Source organism: Capra hircus, chromosome 28, assembly GCF_001704415.2.
Source record: "Capra hircus breed San Clemente chromosome 28, ASM170441v1, whole genome shotgun sequence".
NCBI lineage: Eukaryota > Metazoa > Chordata > Mammalia > Artiodactyla > Bovidae > Capra > Capra hircus.
In genome coordinates, this window is record NC_030835.1 from 20,533,906 (window position 1) to 20,559,924 (window position 26,019).

Below are 26,019 nucleotides of genomic sequence, written 5' to 3' on the forward strand. Positions count from 1 at the left end.
AAAGCCATACAGACTTTTGTTTCCATTTCCCAAAGGAAAATGTAAGGCTTTCCCAAGCAACTGTGATGACTCAGGACAGAAAAAAGGAAGTGGGAGCAGGGGAAGGACACTTAATGCCATTTCTTTTCAAAGAAAAAACATTACCTTTATTCTAGCTGTTTTATTTAGGCAAGACTCTGGGCCACAGTAGCTTTGTCTGTAAACTGAGTTACCAGAACAGTTGACTGACCTGAGAGATTTCTTGGAGTTCCTTGCAGCTTCACAATTCTACAGCTCCACCTTCACTCCCAACAGTAGAAACCCTAATGCAGTTTCGGTAATCATTGAGCCTGCTGCTGCTGCTGCTGCTAAGTCGCATCAGTCATGACTCTGTGCGACCCCACAGACGGCAGCCCAACAGGCTCCTCTGTCCCTGGGATTCTCCAGGCAAGAATACTAGAGTGGGTTGCCACTTCCTTCTCCAATGCATGAAAGTGAAAAGTGAAAGTGAAGTCGCTCAGTCGTGTCCGACTCTTAGCGACCCCATGGACTGCAGCCCACCAGGCTCCTCTGTCCATGGGATTCTCTAGGCAAGAGTACTGGAGTGGGGTGCCATTGCCTTCTCTGATCATTGAGCCTAATGAGGTCCTAAGAGATGAAAAAGAGCCTGAGGGTCAGATATCCCTAAATTGATTCAGATTTGCCTTTAAACATTTATTTTTAAAATTGTTTTTATTTATGTGTTTTTGGCTGCTCTGGGTCTTTGTTCCTGTGCAGGCTTTTCTCTAGTTGTGGAGAGCAGGATCTACTCTCTAGTTGTGGTGTGCTTTAGCTTCTCATGTGGTGGCTTCTCCTGTTGTGGAGCATGGGCTCTAGGGCATGTAGGCTCAGCAGTTGTGGCTCCCAGACTTTAGAGCACAGGCTCAAGTGTCGTGGTGCTCAGGCATGGGATATTTCCAGATCAGGGATCAAACCCACGTCTCCTGCATTGGCAGGTGGATTCTTTATCACTTAGCCACCAGGGAAGCCTGCCTTTAAACATTTCACTTCTTTATTTTCTCAATGGCAAGAGGTCAAAAAAAGATTGGAGAAAAAAGATCCTTAGCTTGGAACACTAAGAGGCTAAGAATACCAGAAACTCCATAATTCTGATGTGAGAAATGATTTTTAAAAAACCAAAAAACTATTCTGGTCCTTGTTAAAATGGTAAGGAAAATTTTGCCCAAGGCTATCGCAAAGTCTAGATAGCAAAGATAGCTGTCCATCTTTGCAAAGACAGCAAAGAAGCTGGGGATTTTTGCCGAGGAGCAGAGTGAGGAAGTCAGTGGATAGATAATTACTGATAGGAGACATCAAGGATGAGGAATCCTTGCTAAACCTTGAGGATTTATACATTGAGGTGGGGGATGCAGAACTTGATCAGTTGAAGGATTTATACTAAACTGATTTAACAATATTCTTGGGCAGGGCAGGCAGAAGATTAAGATGAGGCTCAATTTGGGGCCTAGTCAAAAAGAGGACTGAGAAAAGAAACAACAAAAACCTACTGTATAGCACAGAGAAATTATTCAGTATCTTGTAGTGCCTATAATGGGAAAGAATCTGGAGAAAAATATACATACGGATGCACAACTGAATCACTATGCTGTATACCCGAAACTAACCCAACATTATCAGGCAACCCCACTACAGTACTCTTGCCTGGAAAATCCCATGGACGCAGGAGCCTGGTGGGCTGCAGTCCATGGAGTCTCGAAGAGTCAACACAACTGAGCGACTTCACTTTCACTTTTCACTTTCATGCATTGGAGAAGGAAATGGCAACCCACTCCAGTATTTTTGCCTGGAGAATCCCACAGATGGCAGAGCCTGGTAGGGGGCCATCTATGGGGTCACACAGAGTTGGACACGACTGAAGCGACTTAGCAGCAGCAGCAGCATACTTCAATAAAAATTTTAAAAATACTATAAATAAATAAAAATTTAAAAACAGGGCTCATAAAGGACTGTATACTTTGGTCAAGGAACATCTTTGTCAGGAGCCAGTACAAAACTTTCCATCACTCTGCCATTCCCTACTTCATTAAAGGAATTAATATCCATAAAGCATATAAAACACCCCATAATCCCATTTTTGTTTGGGGAGGGGACAACTGAAATAATTATCATTATGTTAACAAAAATTATTTGTAGACAGATTACAAGCAATTTTTCTTTCTATGAGCTTCTCTATACTCTCAAAAAATTCTACAATTAAAAAGAAGCCCCTGTAATTTTTGAGTTAAAGGAAGTAAAGGCAGCTGGCTCTTCTGCACTGGGTCCATTAAAACCAATACGTTTTCTAACCAAAATGAGCCGACTCCATCACTCCACCTCCCCATTAAACTTGGGGTCAGAGGGCAGGTCTCAGACCTGGAAAATATTACTTCTGGAAAGAAAGCTGGAACAGCAATCTGTCAAAAAGGCATAGCAACGAAGTGCCCTGTAGCCAAAGCCAGTCAGCAAAATTCCTATTACCTGAAATATGGAAAATCAGATTAACTATTTCCCTGACACCAAAAAATAAAGTATGGTGGTCTAAGGCAAGATGCCAAATTCAGTTTCATGCATTTTAAAGGAGACTGCCTGTGTGTGCACTCAGTCGTATCTCTTTGTGGCCCCATGGATTGTAGCCTGCCAGGCTCCTCTGTCCATGAGAAATTCCAGGCAAGAATACTGGAACAGGTTGTCATTTCCTTCTCCAGGGAAATCTTCCCAACCCAGGGATCAAACCCATGTCTCCTGCTTGGCAGGCAGATTCTTTACCACTGTGCCGCCTGGGTATCCCGCTATTTACATGCAGATCTGATAAAAAATTTGTCCTCACTCCAGTTGCCCAGATTTCAAAGGAACTGTTTCCAGTGAGGCCCCTGCCTTTTAGGTACAAGTCTCTCTTCTCTGCTTTCTTATGGGGAAGAAGGATGCTAACTTCCCTCACACTGAAATCGTCATGGATTGTGAAACAAAGTGTTGCTTTCCCCATTCTGACAGCTGTCTACCTGTTACCAGCTGTTTAAGCAGGAATCCAGGATTACCTTTTATTCATCTATGTATCCTCTAGAATGCCCCCACAGCCCTGCTCAAAAGCAAGGAACAAGATGATAAAGAACAAAAGTGTGGTACCAGAGAACTAGTTCAAGTTGGTACCAATCAACCCTGCTTTAGGCCTAAATAGATGTAACTCACTGAACATTCTACAGAGGAGCTGAATAAAACATGAAGCTTTATAGAAGCATCTATAATACAAGAACAAACACTTACTGAGCCTGCTGAATCCCAGGCACTGCCTTGGGTAATAAAGAGGAGGATACAACCGTAAAGGACGCATTTCCATTATTTCAAGCAGTTTACAATCTAATGTTTTCCTTTTCATGACAAGAAAAACAAAGCAGGGGAGGAGAGGTTAAAAGGACTTCCCTGGCAGTCCAGTGGCTAAGACTCCATGCTCCCAGTGCAGAGGGCAGGGGTTCGATCCCATCCCACATACCACGTGGCAAGCCCTCCCCCGCTAAAAAAAAATGACTTAAGAGACATGCCAACCAAAGCAACAAAGTGTGAGCCTTATTTGGGTTACTGAACACTTTGAACAAACTGAATGTGTAACATGAGATACAAACACTGTCTGGATATTTGATATTAAGAACAAAAGGACAAATGAAGGGACACGTTAAGTGTGATTTATGAAGAAACAAATATGCTCTTAAAATATCTTCACCTTTAGATATGTATGTCAACTCGTTGAATAAATTGGTGATTGTCTTTTCAGTAAAAATTACTACTAACCCTCAGTCATCACCTCTAACAAAAAAGTACATCTAAGTAGCTGAGTGCTTGTAAAATACAGCTGCCAGTAAGACCAAAAAAAAAAAAATTAATATTTTTAAGTAACATCTTTAAAGGAGAAAAATGTCTGCTTTCTAATAATCTCTGGCATTGTGTTCTCTTCACTCACCAAAACCAAACAAACCCAAAAAACAACAATAGGAAAGAATAGCACTGGAAAAATATAAGTGGTATGAATGAGCCTTTGTGTAGAGTTGCTGCTGCTAAGTCGCTTCAGTCGTGTCAGACTCTGTGCGATCCCACAGACGGCAGCCCACCAGGCTCCGCTGTCCCTGGGATTCTCCAGGCAAGAACACTGGAGTGGGTTGCCATTTCCTTCTCAGGAGACTACAAATTTTGATCTTACTATCAGAGCTGTGACATTGTTCCTCATATTAGGACAAAGATTCAAACTGAGGATACATTAAGATTTGTTTCCCTTAAGTAAACTAATTTCCATTCCACATACATAAAATAACATTGCTTGGGTTGACTTCCTCTCCTGTAATGGAATCAGGAAATCTAATAATATAGCTAAAAGGAATTTTGTTTCATCTGTTCTGTCAAAACACTTCATAATCTGAGGGAGGGCCACAGAAGTTAAAAAGTTGCACAGGGTCCATAGCTAGTTAAGTGTCTGAGCCAAGAAAGTGAGAGAGATCTTTGATACTCAAGTCTAGAGCAGAGATGAGCAAACTATGGATGGTGGGTCATATCTAGCCTACTGCTTGTTTTAGTATGACCTGCAAGCTAAGACTGATACTTACATTTTTAAATAGTTGAAGAAAAAAAATAGCAAAAGAAAAATAATATTTGATGGGGAAATTAAATGAAATTCAAATTTATAGTCATTACTTTTTTTAAATTAAATTTTACTGGAGCATGGTTGACTTACAATGTTGGGTTGTCCATTATGTTTGACTGGAACACCAGCACACTTTCACTTATGCATTCTCTATGGCTGCTCTTGTCAGCAGAGTTAAGTGGTTGCAACAGACTGTATGGTCTGCAAGACCGAAAATATTTCCTCTCCGGCCCTTTACAGAAGACTGCAGAATCCTGGTTTAGAGCTCTATTCATGTCAAGATTGCTTCACAGAACAGGGCCAGACATATGGAAAGTATTCTTAGTGCACAAACGGTAGGCCTCCCAGTCCAACCCAGTTGCTCTGCATGTTGGATGCTGCTGGAAGAGGGGAGAATTGGTAGCTGCCCCTGCTTGTCCTCCGGCCGACTTGCTGAGCTGAGGGGGTGGGGATTTAGTTTCTGTTCTCACTGCCCATTTAATCATGAGCCTCTCAGCTAACCCTGTCAACAGGGAGACCAATTAGTGCCAATTTCTATGTGAAAGGCATTTCCTTAAGGCAGAACTGAGATCTCCACCTCATTTCACACAAACAATTCAAGGTCACAAGGTCAACCTGGTTAGTCAAACCAGGGCTTAAAAAGTGAAAGGCAGCCTTTCTTACAAAGCCCTAGAGCTCTCTAGACTTCTCAGGAAAAAGCATCCAAGAATTTACCTCATTTACCACAAGGGGACCTAACACTACAGGGGTAAAGAGCCAACAGGCCCTGCAAATTTAATATCCCTCCACAAGATTACTCTCAGATTTCCCACAGATGTTTATGGCAAAACTTTATTAGAGCCATGTGTAGTGATCAGCTTCCTTGGAATTCCATTAGGTTTTCCACTTGACCCACCTCCAAGGGCCAGTGAGTTTTCAAAATGCATTTCTTACAAGTGAAAATATTCTTTTATAGGCAATCTTGTTTTGTACTAGATTGCCTAAAACTTTACTGTAAATAAATGTTTATGTGCACACTGTAATATTTTAATAAGATGAGCAGAGCTTACTTCTTAAAACCTTTTGATGGATCACTTCATTAAAGAAAAAAACGTTTCTGGAGACTGCATAGTTATTCGGAAGAATTCCTAATTTTCAAAAAGTGATGTGCTATTCACATAATATAAATTGTTTATTCTAAATAAATCAAGATTATTTTAAAATGAACAATTCAGTGGCAATCACTACATTTACAATGTCATGGTTTATGTCAATGTAGCCTTTTATATTTATAATATTTGTAATACTATTATATTAATATTTTGACTGTTAAGAGGGCACATACACCCATACTGTCCATGTTCCTCAAATGAATTTGAAGCCAAGAATTGTTTTTTAAACCAATAAACTATCCCTCTTGGACATTCAAACTGCCAAATGGTGAAGAGAGGTAAATCACACTCCAGGATAAGAGAAAAATTCTTTTAAGCAGATTATAACCACTCAGAAAGGAGATTTACTAGGTTTTTCTAGGGTTTGATCCCTGGGTTGGGAAGATCCCCTGGAGAAGGGAATGGCAACCCACCCCAGTATTCGTGCCTGGAGAATTCCATGGACAGAGGAACTTGGTGGGCTACAATCCATGGGGTTGCAAAGAGTCAGACACAACTGAGTGACTAACATACAAACACACACGAGGTTTCAGACATTTCTTTGGGGACATTAATATGTCTCAATATTCCTCCAAACCACACACTTTTTATTTTTTAAAGAATGCCTCTATTATTTCTGAAAAATAACATACCTCATAATTTAAAGTACAAAAAGAAAAACATTAACTTGAAATTCTACCATCCAGAAATGATCTTTAACAGGGCGAACATTGTTTTAGGTAAATATAGACAGAAACAAGTTTGGAAAAATAGAATCATACTGTATCACATTTTAAATTAAAAATATTAGTATCAAGAAGATGGCATAGACAAACTTTTCTGTATTCTTCCCATTGAACAATAACTATTAGACCTTGGGGGTATCTTCAACCCCCACGTTAATCACATTATCTATATTAGTTATAACAGTAGGGAAGTGAAATCTTTTTCTGTTATCTATATGAGATGAAGACTGTTAACTGAAATTATTGAGATGGGACTTCCCTGGCGATCCAGTAGTTCAGACTCTGCTTCCACTGCAGAGGACATGGGTTCAGTCAGGGGACTAAGATCCTGCAAGCCACACAGTAGAGTCAAAAATTTTTAAATTGAAAAAATAATTTCGGTAATCATTTCACAATACATGTAAGTCATTATGCTGTACACCTTAAACAGAGTGGTGTACATCATGTTAATAGAACTGGGGGCAATATTTTAAATATATATATAAACAGGAAAAAAAACTCAATGGATGACCCAGCAATTCTACTCCCAGGTATATACCCAAGATAAATCAAAAACTTGTTACATCAATGTTCATGGTAGCATTATTCATAATAGCCAGACTGACTGGTTCTATTTTGAAAGCACTACCTGAAAGGTTAAAAACTCACCTCCTAGAACATTTCCAACAGCCAGGTGAATGCCTTCTGAACTTGCAAAGCTGGTAAAAACCCTGTGACTAAATAATAGATGGATTTGGGAAACGGCAGAAGTGCAGCCCAAGGCTAGTGTACTTAATTTATACCTTAAGGAAGAATGGTTCAAAGTAGGTTTTAATTAAATATTTATGTTATAGCCAGAAACAGCAAGTGGTCTTTGTGTAGTTCAGGACTGGCTTTCAAAGGGTCTAAGAAAGAAAGTGAATGAACATTAAATATTTATATGTTGGAAATAGATTCTGTTCTTTCCCTGCCTGAAGGAAGATAAAAAGGCTAAAGATAACCAGTGAGCTGCATTTGAAAATACTAAGAGGCTAGGTTCAATTTAAGTGAATATGAGGGTTTTACTGAGGCCAGATAATGTGAAATATTAAACCCTTCATTATTTATCTGGGGACCACAAAGGAATAACTTTCCATTGTTTTTGGTTGAATTTTCTAACTTTTAGAATGGGAAAAATCACAATCAATTTCTTTGCTGAAGCATAGGCTACTAACTGGGACTTCCCTGGTGGCTCAGACTGGTGAAGAAACTGCATGCAATGCAGGAAACCGGAGTCTGATCCCTGGGTCAGGAAGATTCCCTGGAGAAGGGAATGGGCTTACCGTTCCAGTATTCTTGCCTGGAGAATTCCACGGACAAAGGAACCTGGCGGGCTACAGTCCATATGGTCACAAAGAGTTGTACATGACTGAACGACTAACACTTTCACAGGCTAATAACTGCTGTATCAACGTTTCAAACCCTTATATGACCCTTGCAAAGGAGAATCTATCCTAGCAAACTAAACCCAAGCCAAGTTTGGTTTTGGTTTATCTTGAATCTGAAAATTTAGAATGATCATGAACCACACAGCATGGAAATTCCTCATATTTTGTCTCTTTAGATGTGAGAAAGTTTTGATCAGTGTTGTAATAACCTCTCTATATAATGATATATATAATGGCTTCCTAAAGATCGTATTTAAAATTGTTACCTGCTCTTTATGATGCTTCATTTGCCTGAATTGCTACAGCAACAGTGAAGTATCAACTGTTGTTGGACCAAAGGTAAAACTTGCACCTGATTAGTAGCCCCAGAGAATTTTTAGGGCAAAGGCTATGAACACAAATAAATGCTAATTTTAAAAGAAATGTTTGAAAAAGTTCATTTCTGAAGTTAATCCAAATTTGAGAATCTAGAACAAACTTCATATAAAGAGGTACCATCTTAACCACATGTTAACAATAATGAAACTGCAGTACTGCAATAAAGGAAGAAAAATTAAAGTGATGATATGGCATTCTTTGATGTTAGGTCTAGGGCACATGGGTTCTAAAACTGGTGAACTGGAATGGCATCTACTCTCGAGACACTGTAAAACAATGCCAAGATCCAAATATTTAAAATGTGATTGAAATATCTAGACCTAGACTTCAAAATATTTTAAACTTTAAATAACTTAGTAAAACATAGATGTTTCTAAATATCTACTTAAGTTCTCCTGATTTATACACTTTACATGCACAAAATCTCTTCATACATCGTTTCACAACAACTCAGCATCTCTTTAAAAGCACTGGTTTTACTTCTGATCCTGAGTTTACTTTTAAAGCAAGAGTACTGCTGGAGCAATGCTGAAAGCCTGGGATAGCAAGAAATTGGTGGATCACAGCTTTCACCTCCAGAGGCTTGTTTCCTGAGGTGATCTTTATTTGCAGACTGCTAGAGGTCCCAGGCAACAAAGAGGGAAACATGATCGAATTCTGAAACAGAAAAATTAACTGTGGAGCTGAAGGCTGAGCTTTAGAAGGGTTCTTTTTCAAATCCAGATTCACCTTGGATTTGATTCCACTCAATTTGAAATTAAGATGGTTCACACTAACAAAATATATCACATATATGAAAATGCTTAGGTATTTTTGATTAATAACACCACTAGGTAGGATTTATTACCTTAACTGTCCGTAAATACAGTGTGAATGCAAATGACATCACCCTCACAAAACTTGTTTTCAATTAAAACCTGTGTAGATATTTCCTGGCTTCTACTTCGTTTGCTGAACATGGGGCCCCCGCTCCGAATCCTGCCTCTGTGGTTGGTTGGGATCCTGACAGTCTGCAAAATCTTTCAGGGCTGGATGAACAAGCTCTGTCTTCATCAGCTTGACACTGGTTGAGGTCTAATTCTAACTGATCAGTTTTCCCTGGAACTAAGATTATAATCTGCCTGATTTTCAGTAATACTAACACAGCCTAAAAGATTATCATCTTTTCACCCTCTTTACTCTTTCTACCCACCAGACCGACCTTTGGACAATTAAGTCAGTCATTCCACATTAGTTAGATTACATTTAGTATTTGATAGCTCACAAAGGAATTAAGAGTCATGTCAGGTTGAGGATAAGAAGTGGAAAAGAAAAAAGTAAAATGATGAAGACTAATGTAAAGACTAAAAAGTAAAATGATAAAGATTCAGTTGTATAAGCAACTGTGACCATTCCCATAAACTATTTTTCAAAGTAGCTTCTCAAAAGTGACTACCCTGCAGGTTACCAGACCTGCATCCACTCATTCAACAAATATTTCAGTGTCTACTATATCCAGTGCAGAAATAATTTACCCCTACAAAAAGACCAAAATGCCCAGAGATATCGCCACAAAAACTGCTGTTTTTCTTGGAGTTTTAAAAATCATGTATTGGTAGAAAAAACTGCTGTGTATACTTTGGGTAAGAGGTTTTCCAAGCATGTTAACCTAGAATAGCAGCAGCACTACCCAGGGAACTTGTTAGAAATGCAAATTCTTGAGCCTACCAGACTGTCTATATCAGAAATTCTAGGGATGGGTCCCAGTCATCTGTTTTAACAAGAATCCCAGGTGATTCTGATACTTTTAGTTTTAGATTTTAGAACCACTGCCTTAGTTTAAGGAGAAGGCAATGGCACCCCACTCCAGTACTCTTGCCTGGAAAATCCCATGGACAGAGGAGCCTGGTAGGCTGCAGTCCATGGGGTCGCTAAGAGTCAGACATGACTGAGCAACTTCACTTTCACTTTTTACTTTCCCACTCCAGTGTTCAGGGACGGGGGAGCCTGGTGGACTGCCATCTATGGGGTCACTAAGAGTAGGACACAACTGAAGTGACTTAGCAGCAGCAGCAGCAGCAGCAGCAGCAGCAGCAGCAGCAGCCTTAGTTCAGGCCCAGTGATCACATTCAGATTCCATCCTTAATAGGACTAAACAAAGAGGTGACTCAATAACTTAAGTAGTACCCTATTCTGGGTACCCAACATAATATATCCTCTCTATAATAGGAAAAACCAAGTGTATTAATTTATGGTCAAAAGTATTTTGGGACTTAACCTTCATTTACGTTTAAGCCTGAGGCTTGCTGTAAAACTAGTGAGCACCAAGGAATTCCTTGGCAGCTTAGTAGTTAGGACTCTGTGCTTCCACACAGAGGAGCCCGGGTTCAATGTCTGGTTGGAGAAGTAAGATCCCACAATCTGTGGCCAAAACAAAAAAACCCCAAACTAGTGAACACTAAAAGCAGGCCAATGTTACCCATAGGTGAATAATAAATAAGTTAACAGTTTGTCTTAGACTGGTTTACACTTCGTCTTGATACATTAATAATTATTCTTGGCACTCTGTTCTTCTCTCAAAAGGTTCCCAGTTCAGGGTCTAAGTATCACCTGTTCTTAGTGATTGAATGTTAATAAAACAGAGGCAGTAAAATGTGTTAATAATGATACCTAAAAAGTTCTCATCATTCCAGTAAGCTTCATTAGATAAAAACAATTTGTAAAGATATTCTTAGATATTAGTTTTTATTAACTTCCAAAAGTCCAAACAAAACTATAGTGGAACAACTTTCTTTCCTAGAACCCACAGACACAGCAATTGCAGTTCAATTACACTGCCAAGTTTACTGCCCACTACATGTCCTAGGGAGGGGCCTTTTTTGGTGCCTCTAGCTACCATGCTCACTTCAATCCTTTGCTTAAAATCAAGACTTATAACTTTTTGTACCTACTCTGACTTCACATCACTGGGAACAAACCAACATGGCTTCTACCAATGAAACCATTACAACTTCAGGCTATCTCAAACCCACAAAAAGATTCATTCAATGCCATCCCAGCATTAACTTGCGGACTTGCAAAGGTCTGATGTGGTCAAGAGTATGCTGGGCTAGAAGGGCCATATAGGAGGAAGCAGAACAAGTGCCCCTTCTACACTGTTAGTATGACTAGCGGAATATTCTGAAAGCCCTTCAGTATTATGTCAAACCCTATAGTTTCCACAGTAATATTTCTGATGAATTCTAGTTACCACTTACAGATCTAAGCAGCTAAGACAATTCAGGCTCTTAGCAGCCTCTCAAGGGTCAATTATCACCTAGATGAGAGAGAACTTACTAAGGTTAGCTTGGTCTCTTCCAACCACTGAAGATATAGCTTTTCTGTTGGACTTGTCAGCTATTCTATTTAGGTACCTAAACAAAATGTCTTTATTATTTGCTATATACAATTAACATTATCTGTTTCCACCAAATTCTTTAATGCCCATGAGAAGAGATATCCACAGGTAAATTCCCTAATACAGTTATGATAAATTTCACCCATATTTTAATAAGCAAACTCATCCATGTTTTAACGTATTTCAAATGTCTTCCTTTAGCAGAAAATTAGAAGTTTCCAAACTTTTTATTTTGTTCTCTAAACAAATGCTGCTTTTCTGACCAGAAAGTGACTGCCTCTGTATTACAGCACAACACAATTATCACTGCGGCAGAAACCTCTGTTTTCCCTCCTTTTCTCAGCTAAGAACTTGTGGCTCATAAAACAAAGGCACATAATATTTTCCTCTCACCTGAAGCATAGGCGAGGTACCCCAGAGCTAAGACTCTGCGGATTGCCAAGTTCTTTGCTCCTGTGTAAAAGTTCATGCCTTCACTGGTGCTGAAAACAGATCCTAAGATTTACCAGAAATGTAAAAGCATCTTCAAATGTCTTTCCTCCTGAGTCTACTTTTGACCAAAGTCCCCAAAGCTTGGTCCCTTAGCAAAGGTACAACTCCATATCCTGGCCACTCTCGTGGTTTTAAGAGAGGATGAATTGCTCAGGGATATACAACTGATGAACTGTTCTCTGCAAGTCATATACTTGTACAAGGGGTAAGGTGCAGATTATGGTAACAAGTGAAATGCTACAGAGAAGCCCTTAGGGTACACAGCATGGGCACATGTAAAGGGCATCAGCTAATCTGTCCCACCTACTCCAGCCTACACCCAGTTCAGGGTCTTTACATGTTTCTTTTGGGAGTAAGAAATGTATAAAGTCTAACTATTGCTGTAATTACCTTTAAAGGATTTTCTGTGCTGTTACATTTTGAGGAGTAATTTCTAGGACTTAGGGAAAATTCAGCAAAAAATATTAAAATCTTAGTGTCTTAAAATGACTGAACCAAGCATTACTAATGCAAAAACAGGTATCCAGAACATAAAAAAGATGGAAAAACAAAATTAAATGTTATCACAGACTTATTTTGTTACCTGATTAATTTTTTTGGTTTGGTCAATGTTGGTTGGTAGAATTTAAGAATAGATTGCATGTTTCCTTCTGAATAAAAACACAAAAGAGTTGAGAAAGACACAAACAAATTCCCTTTACCTCATTTTCACTAAAGACAATTTCTCACTTTCCACTTCCAATTTACCTTTAAGCAATAATATAACGCAAAGATTTATATTTTTTCTCCTTTCTCCCATTATTATTTTCATTTAACTTTCTCTGAAAAAATAAGTCTGATAAGTAGACTTTATGATTTTTCTTTCAAAATCATACTGTATGAAAAGAACTATATTCTTCACTGTCTTTTAGTTAAAAATTATCTCCAAGATTTCCACCTGTGAAAAACTTTCTAACTATTCTATAATGATTTATCTTACTGTACAGAAACAGAAACATTTATAGAGTAACTGTACAGTTACAGATCAGTGGTTCAACTTCACAGAAGTTCAACCAATCATTAAGAGAGGAAAGAGTAATTTATGGTTAAAAAAAAATTGGTTTGAAAGAATTTCAGGTATTTTAATCCATTTCTCAGTGAGAGCTATGTGGATTCCACTTAGCTTAATATGTGTGTAACAAGGACTTACATTCTCATATTAAACTGTAGGAACACCAAATCATTATTCTAGCAAAAAGAAAACATAAAAACTCTAGTATTTATTTCTATGCCAGTGAAAAATTCCAGGAACGGTTATTCATATACAAATAAACTGATTATTTGCTAAAGCTGCAATTCAGCTTTTAGTGTTACTGCAAAGACATGTCATTTTGGGGACTTCCCTGGTGGTCCAGTGGTTAAGACTCTGCACTCCCAATGCAGGGGCAAAGGGATCCCTGTTCAGGAAACTTTAAGATCCCACACTCTGTATGGCATGCCCTCTCCCAAGCAAAAGACCAGAATTTATCCCTACATTCCTTTAGACCAGAGTTTTTCAACTATTGACATTTTGGGCTGCATAGTCTTTGCTGGGGGAGAAGGATGGGGGGCGCGGCAGAGGGGGGGCAAGGCGGGGTGGGCAGCGGCGGCAGGCAGGATATGCAAAGTAGGATATTCATCAAAGTTCTTAACAAGTAGATGCCAGTAGCACTCACCCAGCTGGGCCAGGTACAAATATCTCCAGACATAGCTAAATGTCTTTTGGGGGCAAATTAACCCCCTGTTGAGTACCATTCCTTTACAGTGTATCACATTTCCTACCTTTTCACTGAATTAGTTAATAAACTCTTATGTATCTAAAATTCTGAAGGAGGTACACAGACTAATAAAAATAGTATTTTTAATTAAATAAGACTTAAGATATCACACTGACATCCACTGGCTCGGTACTAAACTGTACATGTGACATATACCACATTAAAAGAAAAAAAAACCCTCAAAATTAAAAGTAATATACATGCTATTCTGGGAAACTAAAACAGTTAACATTAACATCAAAACTGTTTTTTGTAAAGCCTAACATATGTAATAACACTGATAATTATCTACTATTTTCTTAGTTTTTGATGTACTGTCTTTTGGATGAATTAAATTTTTAATAAATGTTTTTAGAGACTAGTTAGGATTTTAGAAGAAGTAAAAAAAAAAAGTGTGCTCCAAAAAACTTGCAAAATTGAAGCAGCACGCTATTTTGATTTATATTGAAGTTTTAAAAGGCTAGTATCTTTCTTAAAAACTAGTAATGATAATGCTATAAATAAAATCACAACTTTCCACGTTTTTAATAAATGACATCTGTAATTAAATACTATTGTCAATTAAACTGATGAACTTTATTGGGGTTAAAACTATAACAAAGTTCATCCTAAAACATTTTGCAATGCAAAATTATCTCACTCAAGGAGTGTTTAATAATTTGGATGCCAGGAATTACAAGCAATTTTCAAAAGCAAAGACTCACATTCATAAAACTTTATACATCATTTGAACTAACAGATATTTATACTACTAGGATCAAACGTGCATCACTTTCATTCTTGTATCATGATTTTATATATTACATTATTTATCACCATTCTTTGTCACTACACGTATTTTATCATACACTTGCACCATTCTCCTTAGATTTCTGATCTTTATCTTCATTCTTCCCATTATCCTATAAAATATACAAAGAAAAAGTACATTTTATTAGATTCTCTTAGATGCAACTTTAAAAATAATACCTTCAATAAACAGAGATACTCCGATAGCCCATTTCACCATCTATGGAAAAGTGAACCCTTGGGGAACTATTTGAAAGAAATCTCTCAGTTCTGTGCAGAATGACTTCTAGTATTTGAGAAAGCCATATAACTCCTAAGAAATCAGAGGTTCTTAGAAATACATTACTAACGATAGTACAGTCCTTGAAGTGGAGATTTTTTTTTCCTTTGTTCTCTGAGTGAGACCCAGGCTAAAGAAGGTCTCTCAATTACTGAAGTTAGTTTACAATGGCACTAAGTTACTAGATTAGTAAATCTTGTTTATAAAGAAGTCTGCAAACATAAATCATGTTGACATCTGAAGTAAGCTCTAGGAAAATACTATCTTTGGAGAAAAGGACAGAATTCTACCACTAGTTTCTGTTAGAAAAGCCACTAAGAGCTTAATAATATTAAAATTTCCAGAGATAGGCTTTTCTGAAAAAGAATAAACTATGAAAATGTTGAAAAGGTAAAAAATAGCTAACCTTCTTAAGAACAGTGTGGATTTCGTCCATTACTGTGGATAAGTTTCTGATTGTCTTATTCAGTTGGTTTTCAAACTGCAAATTCATGTTTTCTGAAATCTTTAAGTTTTCTTGTAACTGACTAAGGTCCTTTTTAACTTCTCTAAGTTCACCAGAGAGGTTTTTGTTAGAAATCTCCAAATTTAATATGGTTTTTTCATCTTTATCTGTCAAAAGAAACAACAAAAAAAAGAAATCAAGTTCAAAATTCACCATCTTACCACTTAATATTTCCAATTTAACCTTGAGGTTAAAAATATTTAAAGTTAGTAGACTTAAATAATAACAAGTGTATTATTAGACTTACTAAGTGTATACAGACTTATTATTAGACTTAATAAGTATATATAATTCCTTAAACTGGCCACAAGTGTCAATTTCAATAGCACAGCACAATGCAATGCTTCTTTGTAAAGAATTCGGCTACAATGTAGGAGACTTGGGTTCGATCCCTGGGTTGGGAAGATCCCCTGGTGAAAGGAATGGCTATCCACTCCAGTATTCTTGCCTGGAGAATTCCACGGACTGTATAATCCATAGGGTCACAAAGAGTGAGACATGACTGACTGACTTTCACTTTCACTCACAATCAGTTCAGTTCAGTTCAGTCGCTCAGTCGTGTCCGACTCTTTGCAACCCCATGAATCGCAGCACGCCAGGCCTCCCTGTCCATCACCAACTCCCAGAGTCTACTCAAACTCATGTCCATCGAGTCAGTGATGCCATCCAGCCATCTCATCCTCTGTCGTCCCCTTCTCCTCCTGCCCTCAATCCCTCCCAGCATCAGTCTTTTCCAGTGAGTCAACTCTTCGCATGAGGACTCACAATACTCAGTTAAATTAATCTTTACCTAAGTATTACTTCTAAAACCAAGTGCCATTTTTTAGACGATTGCACAGACTAGAAGAAGTAGCAGGAACTGGTGAAAACTAAGCAGAACTACGGGAGGAATTAAAGCATACAACAGAACCATCAAACCTGAGAATACACATGAAGATCTAAGATTAACTCTCATTATTAAGCTAAGCAATTTTACAACCTTTAACAGAAAGAGTCAAATGTAAAGTTACATCATGTATCTACACTATAAAGTATGGATACGCATGTGTACCGGTGTGTATATGTATGCACACATATATACCCCAGTAGAGTGTTAAAATACCAACATACCAATGATTTTCCTTACCTGTCTTTTCTTCTAGTAACTGCAGCTTCTGTTCCACTTCAGCTCGTACTTTTTCACTCTTTTCCAATTTTTGCAAGAGGCTTCCTACATCAACCATTGCACCATTGTACACAATAAGGCCAACATTTTCCTCTACGTCCTTTGACTCCTGTTTTACTATTGGTGTTGGAAGTAACAATCTGTTTCCTGTAATATAAAAGATACTTTTATTTTACAGCATGTGGGGTCACAGTTCTCTGACAAGGGATTGAAACCATACCCCCTGCAGTGGAAGCATGAAGTGCCAACCACTGGACCTCCAAGAAATCCCTAAAAGATACCATACTTTAAAAAAAAACAACCATAGTTTATTATGTTATTTTCTTTTTAAATTAATAATACAGTTATAAAATGGCATGATCTTAAAATAATATACTCAAACCTAGCATATCTTCCTGCAAAGCTTCAGATTCTTCATGGTTTTCTTCATCTTTTGAAGTGTCTGTTAATTTCCGGTAAAAGCAAGATTCACGGAGTACTACTTTATTAAGAAGCTTCTTTACCTGTTATGCAAGAAAGTAAACAAATTAAAAAGATGAAAATAAGATTTTGATTCTCTTTGAATATCTGTGTTCTAATTTTCACATATGATGAACATCAACAGCATTTCTCAGGTATCCACTACCATTCAATTAGAGCACTTATGTTTTTAACTGTCTTCTCTAGAAACCTAAATTTCAAATTATCACTTGAAAAAAAATTTCTAAAAAAAAAAAAAGCAACACTGAAAGAAACGCTAACACTTACATCAAAGTTTATGTACAAACACACATATTACAGCATAGTTTGTGGTTCTAAAAAATGATAGCCATTCAGCAACTGGGGCCTAGTTAAGGCAATAAAGGCACACCTATGCCATGGAATACTATGCAGTAATAAAAAGAACAAAATGGGTCTCTATTTTCATGGCAAAATGCTGATGATACATTATTAAATGAAAAAAAGTCTCAGATATCGCCAGAATGATTTCATGTATTGTTTATAAAACTGGAACTATCATATATAAATACATATGAGTTGCTTACAAAAGATCTAGAAGTTTGTATACTAGGCCAAAGGAGTAAAATTAGATACAGGGAGAGGAGACTTTTAACTTCTTACACTTTATTTCAATATTGTTTAACTGTATTACTATGAGCCTGTATTTGCTTTTATATTTCAAAAACTCAAATATACTAAAAAGAGTTATTTAAAAATGCTTTTCATTTTAAATATTTGTAAGATAGATTACCTGAGCCCGAGAAAGATGTAGTCCAAGAGTATAAAATATTTCTTCCAAATCCTTTTCAAGAAGGTAACCACAATGGCTTTGATCAAAGTAAACAAATGCCATTAATAGATCTCTGTTAATCGTGATCATCTGAGTCTTCTCTTTTTCCTAAAGAAAATGCAGAAAATGTAGCACATAATTTTAACCCCTGAAAAGTGACAAAATTAGACTGTGTCCACAATGTACCAAAAATATGAAAAGACCGGTCTCATCTTAGCTAAACTGAGTTGATCTAGTTACGTGTATGAAGAAATCAATAAAACATACTGATTATCTGTTGTGTTATTGCCGTTTACTCGCTAAGTTGTGTGTGACTTTTTTGCGATCCCAAGGACTATAACCCACCAGTCTCCTCTGTCCATGGGATTTTCCAGACAAGAATACTGGAACGGGCTGCCATTTCCTTCTCCAGGGAATCTTCCCAACCCAGGGATCAAACCCATATCTTCTGCACTGGCAGGCAGATTTTTTACCACTGAGCCACCTAGGAAGCCCAGTAATTATCTGACATGTCTTCTCTCATTTGAAAAGACCCTGATGCTGGGAAAGATTGAGGGCAGAAGCAGAAGGGGACAACAGAAGATGAGATGGCTGGATGGCATCACTGACTCAATGAACATGAGTTTGGGTAAACTCCGGGAGTTGGTGATGGACGGGGAGACCTGGTGTGCTACGGTTCATGGGGTTGCAAAAAGTCAGATGCAACTGAGCAACTAAACTGAATACCAAAATACAACTGACTGAATTCTGCTGAGTGGTACTATATAGATATACAAGGATCAATAAAGTTCATCACTGTTACGTTTAGTACTAAGTATGTTTTACGTAAGAAATGGAAATTGTTGTGTTGTACATAAGAAACTAATAATGTATGTCAAACATACTTCAGTATTTAATACATACCTTATCTTTAGAGGGCCTCTCCTTGCAGTACCTATTAACATCTCTTTTGTCATCTCGTTTGTTTTCTTCCTCATCTCGATCTATACAGTAAATAAAACAGGAGCAAAAGACTCATTTAGTAGATAAATTTCCAACTATCACACAGATTGAAAATACTTTTCTATTACTGATCAGTTTTCATAAAATACAACAGTGAAGAAATATATGAATAAAAATAGTTTGGATTTTATAAGAAACAATTATAAAATACCCCTGAACAGGAAGAAACTTATAAGGAGACCAGAGGGAAGAAGAAAGTGGACTTTACTGATTTAAATACAAGGATTTAATTCAGTAAGTATTTGGGGGATTTAGTTTCCAAAAATGAATGTATTTAATACAAAAAGATTGAAACAAAATTTTTTTTAAAAAGAGCAAGTATATTTTCTTAAAGGAGAAACAGCCAATATAGGAATTCTAACTGCAGATGCATTATTGCAGAATATAAGTGTATGTGAGAATAGAAACTTTTTTTCATAATTAAGAAGACCTAACAATGTTAATATCAGGAAATCAGATGAAAGTTAAACTTCAAAGTTAAACTTCGGTTGTGTCCAACTCTTTGCGATGCCATGGATGTAGCCTGCCAGGCTCCTCTGTCCATAGAATCCTCCAGGCAAAAACACTGGAGAGGGTTGCAATTCCCTTCCTTCTTCAGGGGATCTTCCTCACCCAGGGATCAAACCTGGTCTCCACACTGCAGGCAGATTCTTTACCATCTGAGCTACCACAGAAGCCCAGGAAATTGGATAAATTATTCTTAATAAATAAATAAACAGAAAACTGACAAAAAAGTAAACTCCTTTCTCTTACCTATCCATAGGCTACCCAGTTTTTGAAGACCTTGGCCACCACCCTCAGGTAAATACCATTACCACCTTGATATTCAGCTAATATTAAAGAATAATATGCTTATGGATTCAGTCCTTACCTCCTAAAATGCCTAAGTTGAAGTCTTAAGCCCCTAATACTTCAGAATGTTGCCTTATTTGAAAAATCGTCTATGCTGAGATAATCAAAATGAGATTATCAAAGAGGGCTCTAACTCAATGACTGGTGTCCTTACAGAAAGGAGAAACTTGTATGCAGACACATGCAGACAGAAGACAGTATGAGAATATGGGGAAAAGACAGCCATCTACAAGCTGATCAGAGCTGCCTGGAATAGAACCTTTCCTCACAGCCCTCATAAGAAACCAACCCAGCCAATTCTTTCCTCTTAGATTTAGCCTTCAAAATTAGAGGGTTTTCTTGCAGATATTTAATGATCAACAATTTTAAAAGAGAAATTTTAGTTCTAGAGGTTTCTGGATCTTTCAAATGGATCTCCATCAGAAAGCCCAGAGTAACAAAGGGTTTTTTGGTAAAATACAAGATACAGTAAACACAAGAAGTTGATTAGTCCTTGAGATATTACAGAGCATATATTCATAAATAATTCACACTATATTCCCTTCTTGAACATTCACAATATAAATAAGCAGCTAAAAAATTCTGTAGTAAAACGTGTAAACCTTTGCTTTTAGCCCACGTTTCCCAAATTTATTTGACCCTAGAATATTTTACTAAACTTAATACCACTTAATATTTTGGAACACACTGGGAAGGACTGTCTTAAGCGAGAAGTTGTATGCAAACAGTATCAATGTAGAGAAATCTTTATATTAAATAGAATATGCATGTGAAAACACACATGAACCTTGACAACATTATGCTAAGTGAAAAGAAGCCCATCACCAAAAAAAACCCCACCACATATTGCATGATTCTATTTTTACAAAATGTTGTCTAAAATTGTGTATATATCAAAAACCAGTGAGTTGCATGTTTGTAAGTGGGTGAAATGATTGATATATAAATTACATCTCAAGTTGTTATGAAAAAAAAAAGAAAACAGTGGGCTTCTCTGGTGGTCTGGTGGTTAAGAATCCACCTTGCAATACAGGGACACTGCTTCAATCCCTGGTTCAGGGAAGATCCCATGTTCTGTGAAGCAATTAGGCCTGTGAGCCACAACTACTAACCTGACACACTGCAACTACTAAAGCCTGTGTGCAAAGACCCTGTGCTCCACAACAAGAGAAGCCAACACAATCAGACTGCCCACTGCTCACCACTAGACAAAGCCCATGCGTAGCAATAAAAACACACCACAGCCAAAAAATAAATTAGAAATAAACGAATAAATCTTAAAAAAAAATAAAGGGAAACAGACAAATGTTCTAAAATCACTGGATTGTGGTGATGCTTTCACAATTCTATAAAGTTACTAGAAATTATATTAAGTTATTAAACTAATTATATACATTTAAAATGAGTGAGTTTGTGATATATATTAGAACAGCAATAAGCAGTATTAAAAAAGAGAAAGTCTATGTGTTTTGAACCTAATTATTTCATATAAAGTATAGGGTGGTTCAACTGCTTGTTTTATTACCATGGATAAATTAATTTACTGCTAAGATCTACAGTTTTCTCAATTATGAAATGGTTAAGTATTCTCTTTCATTTGTTCACATTTTACAGACATGACCCATTTTGAGTATTTAACTTGAAAGGTGTCACTTTCGAAACCATCCCTCCAGAAACCTAATTTTGAAACATGCTGTGTATAAAAACTATTTGGTAATCTTTTCCACATCACTATCCCCTACCTACTTTTTCAATGACTGCACAGAATTTAACTGCATGTCTACGTCAAAATGCAAATAACTCCCTGTTGTTTTACACAAAAGTTATTCTAGCAACTGTACTGAAAAGAGACTTTAGAGGAAGGGTATAGGGAGGGAAACCAGGTAGGGGGCTATTGAAATAATCCAGGCATGGGCTGCCTTAGGGCTACACTAGTGAAATAAACAGAAGTGAAACTGACAACATTAGTCACTCAGTCATGTATGACTCTTTGTGACCCCAGTGACTGTAGCCTGCTAGGCTCCTCTGTGCATGGAGTTCTCCAGGCAAGAATACTGAAGTGGGTAAGGTAGCCATTCCTTTCTCCAGGGGATCTTCCCAATTCAGGGATCAAACCCAGGCCTCCCGCACTGCAGATGGGATGCTTTACCATCTGATTCATCAGGGAAGTCTATAAAGTTGGTGACAAATGGTCTGATTCTGGGTATATTTTGAAGAGAGAGGCAATATGACCTCCTGATAGAATAGAAATGGAATATGACCAAAAAAAAAAAAAAGGGATGACTCCTAGATTTTAGCTTAAGCAACTATAAGGATGAGACAGCCATCAAGAGTCAGAGGTCAGAGGATTTGTATGTTTTCTTTATCGTGAAGAGGAAAAGCAGAAGTTCAGTATTAGACATGTTTATTTAGAAATATCAGGTAAGTGGAGATGACAAATAGGCAGTTCATATGGAAGAATAAGAGAAGCCTGATTTGAGATATAAATTTGAGAACTGTCAATACAGGTATGGAAAAGAACACCTCTAAGGGAGTTACACAGTAGAAAAGGAATAAAGAAAACAACTAAAGAGAGCCAGGACATTCTGACACAAAAGAAAATGAGAACAGAGTTCAGTGATTTAAGTAAAGCAGTGATTAAAATACTGGGAGAATGGGGGAGAAAAAAATGGGACTGTAAAAAGGGTTAATCTTCATTGAGCAAAGCAGGTAATGAAGATAAAAGAAACAGTGATATATCTATATCATATCACTGCTACTGAGCTGAATGTCTTTTCTCAGGCAACTTGAAGAATTTCTACTTTCAAATGGATCAGAAACATACAAACACAAAGATAACATAAATAAGATAAAATATTAACTAATGAAGCAACTGTTGGGTATAAGGTGTTCAACTTCTTTTGTGTTCCATTCTTTCAGCTTCTTGTATGTTTAAATATTTTCACCAATTAGAAGAAAATTAAAATGCTAGGGTAAACGGAAAAAAATAGACAGGCAAACCAAAAATACCTTAAGTAGTAATAATTCTCAGAGATAGATAGGTATTACAAAGAAAACTTATGATTTTCTCATCTGAGAAAAAAAAAATTTTTTTTAAAGCCCCAAATCTACATTGAAACCAATATTCAGTGGTACTCCATATGTACTATAGAGCTCGCATATATGATTAGTCAAGACATCTACTATAAAGCATTTTGATTGAGTTTCATTACTACTGGTAAAAGTCTATTATTTAAAACTTGGGTAATAGGTATGCAAGTGTTTTTTATTAGTCTTTAAACTCAATCTGAATGTGAAATATACTCTTTTGCTTAGATGATAGCCTTCATAATAGAAAAAAATACTTAAGTTTTTTTCTAAGGAAGTTTTTCTAAGAAACTTCTAAGGACGTTTCTAAGGAGTTAGTTTTCTAAGGAAGATTATAACCTTTTCAGGACACACTTTAACGCAGTTTTTAGGGAAAATTTTACTCAAGTTGAATAAGCCATTAATTATATGTGGAACATATGACAGTCAAAACTAAACATTTCTTAAAACAACCCTCTCACCTAAAAATTAGTAAAATATTAGTTAATATATTAACAGCACTTAATATAACATACTTTTACCGGAGAATATTTTACCTTTCCTATTCTAAAAATTACCATAATTATCCATTTCAGTGATATGAAGTCACCAAACAAAAATTGTAGTTTTCATCCTAAGGGGAAATAAATGAATCATACCATCTTCTTCATCCTCAGCTTCTTCTGCTTCCATTGGATCATATTCATCTTGATTATTATCCTCTTCAGTTTCATCATCATCTTTAGAATCATCTTTTCTTTTATCTTCTTTCTGTAATTTAAAATGTCTTAAAATTAAGCAAGATCTCAAAAAAATTAAATTCACCAAATTTACTTGAAATATTATCACATTATAAATATCTTATAATAATGTACTTTTATCATTCACAACATATATAAATAAGCCATCATGCTATATACCTCAAAAATAGAATAACAAAACTAGTTATACATGCTTATATAAGCTCAAAAGACTTAACTTTCCAATAACACACTAAAACTTTTTAGTTTGACTTTTATATTTCACTATTCTGATGAAATTTATTGTTCTATGTTACACTACAGAAGACTAACTAGAAAACTAACTCAAGCTGCTGGTCACAGAAATAATTACAGACCTTCCTTTCATCCCTATCTTCTTTTTTATCTTTATCATCGCCTGATTTTCTCCGTTTGGGTTTTGGCTCATCAGTTTCATCATCTCTTTCTTCTTTTTTATCTTTTCTCTCATCTTTTTTGCTTTTCTTTTCCTTTTCTTTTTTATCCTCTTTCTCAGGAAGAGACAATAATGATTTGTATATTCTGACACCAAAATCTCTTTGAAGCATTTCATTGAAAAGCTCTGCAAATAATGAAACCTATAAAAAGACAAAACAGTAACCCAGCCAACTTACTTAGAAACAGTGAACAAATCCAGCAAATTCAAACAAATCCAGTAATTTATCATATGATGACTTGTCACATCCAACAACTAATGTGCACTAACAATAAATTATAATAATTAATGTCGATGATGCCAAGAAGCCTCAAAATCCTCACAAACTCTTCCGAAGATATAAATACTGTGTTCAGTATACTTTTGACCAAACAGTATAAAAAAATAACTGCATGACTTTATCATGTGTATCAACAAGATGTACTCTACAAGTTTTTATGAAATGCCTACTATGTGTCAGGACTGTTCTTAGCAATGTGAATAGAGAAGTGAAGAAAGCAGATAAAAATCCTAACTCTCTTAAGATAACTAATCTAGGGGGACAAAGTATGAAATAATAAAATCAGTAATCAAATTGTAATAAAAACAAGCAGGGTAAGAGCAGAGAGAGTATGAAGAGTACAGCCAGAGATGGCCTTTCTGATCAAGTGACATTTGAAAAGTAATGTTAAATTCACATACAAAAATGACTTATTTTCTAATGACAGATTAAAAGGAAATTAACTAAGGGGATATGTTAGATGGAGAAGAAAAAAATAAAGCAACATTTTGCTAGCAGATGTCTGTTTCTCAAATCACTGTTTTCCACTGTATGGCATTAATTTGAGATCCTCTTACAGCATCTATTAGATATACAGCATATACATTGTAAGTAGAGATATCAAAGACTATTTTTTTCATTAATTTATTTTTTAAATGACTACTACAGGAGAGGCACTATTAAGAGTTACATTTATTGCAACTGGTAATAAAAATAAAATCATATAGCATATGATGTTTAAGGACACTGATTTATTGGAATTTTCAATGGTTCAAAAACTGTAAACACTTTAATATTTGCAACATACTTTGCATCAGAATACACTTCATGTTTAATAAGCTCAGAAGCCCTCTGTATTTGCTTGCAAACATCACTTTTATCTTACCATCTGGTGGACAATGAATGACCTTCTGGGTCAAGTAGGTATGACTGATTTTTACAGTATAATTTATCAAATGAAACAATGTGAAATATGTTAAGATATAATAATTGTACACAATTATAATTTCATATAGGCTATTTACAAAAGTCATATTTTACACTGTTTTGTTTAAAGAATGAACCAATCACTAACATAGAAGAAGAAGTGCATTTCAACTATTTTGAAAAATGACAAATTATGTTGTAAAGCTGCTCTAGAGTAATGATACAAAGAAACAGATTCACGCTGAAAAGATAAACATTACCTCAAATGAATGTTCTTTATTATCCTCTAATCTGTAGTCCAAAAGTACACTCAAAGACATGATGCTACAATCAAACTTGCCACTTTTTGCAGCCCAGTTTGGATGTACAACAATAGCCGGCTCATCAGGCAAAATATATCTTCTTTCCCGACGCTGGCGTTCCAGTTCCTCTTGACGTTTTCTTTCTTCTTCCTACACATTTGAAATTTTAAATAATGGTTAAACTTCCACGTATGTATCATACCAAAAGAAAAAGGGTGAATTTCTAACAATGATAATACCAACTTTAAGGGCTAAGAAGAGAGTGAAGTTCAAATTTACTAAAGAAGACAGCCACTTTTATGGCTCCTAATTCTCTATCTTTTTAATTTTCCAGGGTAAGGTGCTGACTTCTAAAGAGGGACAAGACCCCACAAACCTCTATTACCATCATATAAATCAGGATATTCTCGGAAAATGG

At 36.4% G+C, this 26,019-nt stretch overlaps 1 protein-coding gene across 3 annotated transcripts in view; it reads right to left on the reverse strand.

Moving 5' to 3' along the window:
* CCAR1 (cell division cycle and apoptosis regulator 1) overlaps nucleotides 14,036–26,019 on the reverse strand; it is a 44,643-nt gene continuing 32,659 nt past the window's right edge. For 2 of the 3 annotated variants that reach the window (XM_018042355.1, XM_018042354.1), the window contains 9 exons: nucleotides 25,560–25,751; nucleotides 24,016–24,255; nucleotides 23,558–23,669; nucleotides 18,882–18,961; nucleotides 17,940–18,086; nucleotides 17,091–17,211; nucleotides 16,670–16,855; nucleotides 15,445–15,650; nucleotides 14,036–14,871 (listed from right to left, as the gene is read on the reverse strand). In XM_018042355.1, the coding sequence (XP_017897844.1) occupies nucleotides 14,812–14,871; nucleotides 15,445–15,650; nucleotides 16,670–16,855; nucleotides 17,091–17,211; nucleotides 17,940–18,086; nucleotides 18,882–18,961; nucleotides 23,558–23,669; nucleotides 24,016–24,255; nucleotides 25,560–25,751 (1,344 nt within the window). In that variant the 3' untranslated portion in view covers nucleotides 14,036–14,811. The remainder of the gene's footprint in view (nucleotides 14,872–15,444; nucleotides 15,651–16,669; nucleotides 16,856–17,090; nucleotides 17,212–17,939; nucleotides 18,087–18,881; nucleotides 18,962–23,557; nucleotides 23,670–24,015; nucleotides 24,256–25,559; nucleotides 25,752–26,019) is intronic. The other variant, XM_005699120.3, reaches the window with a different exon arrangement.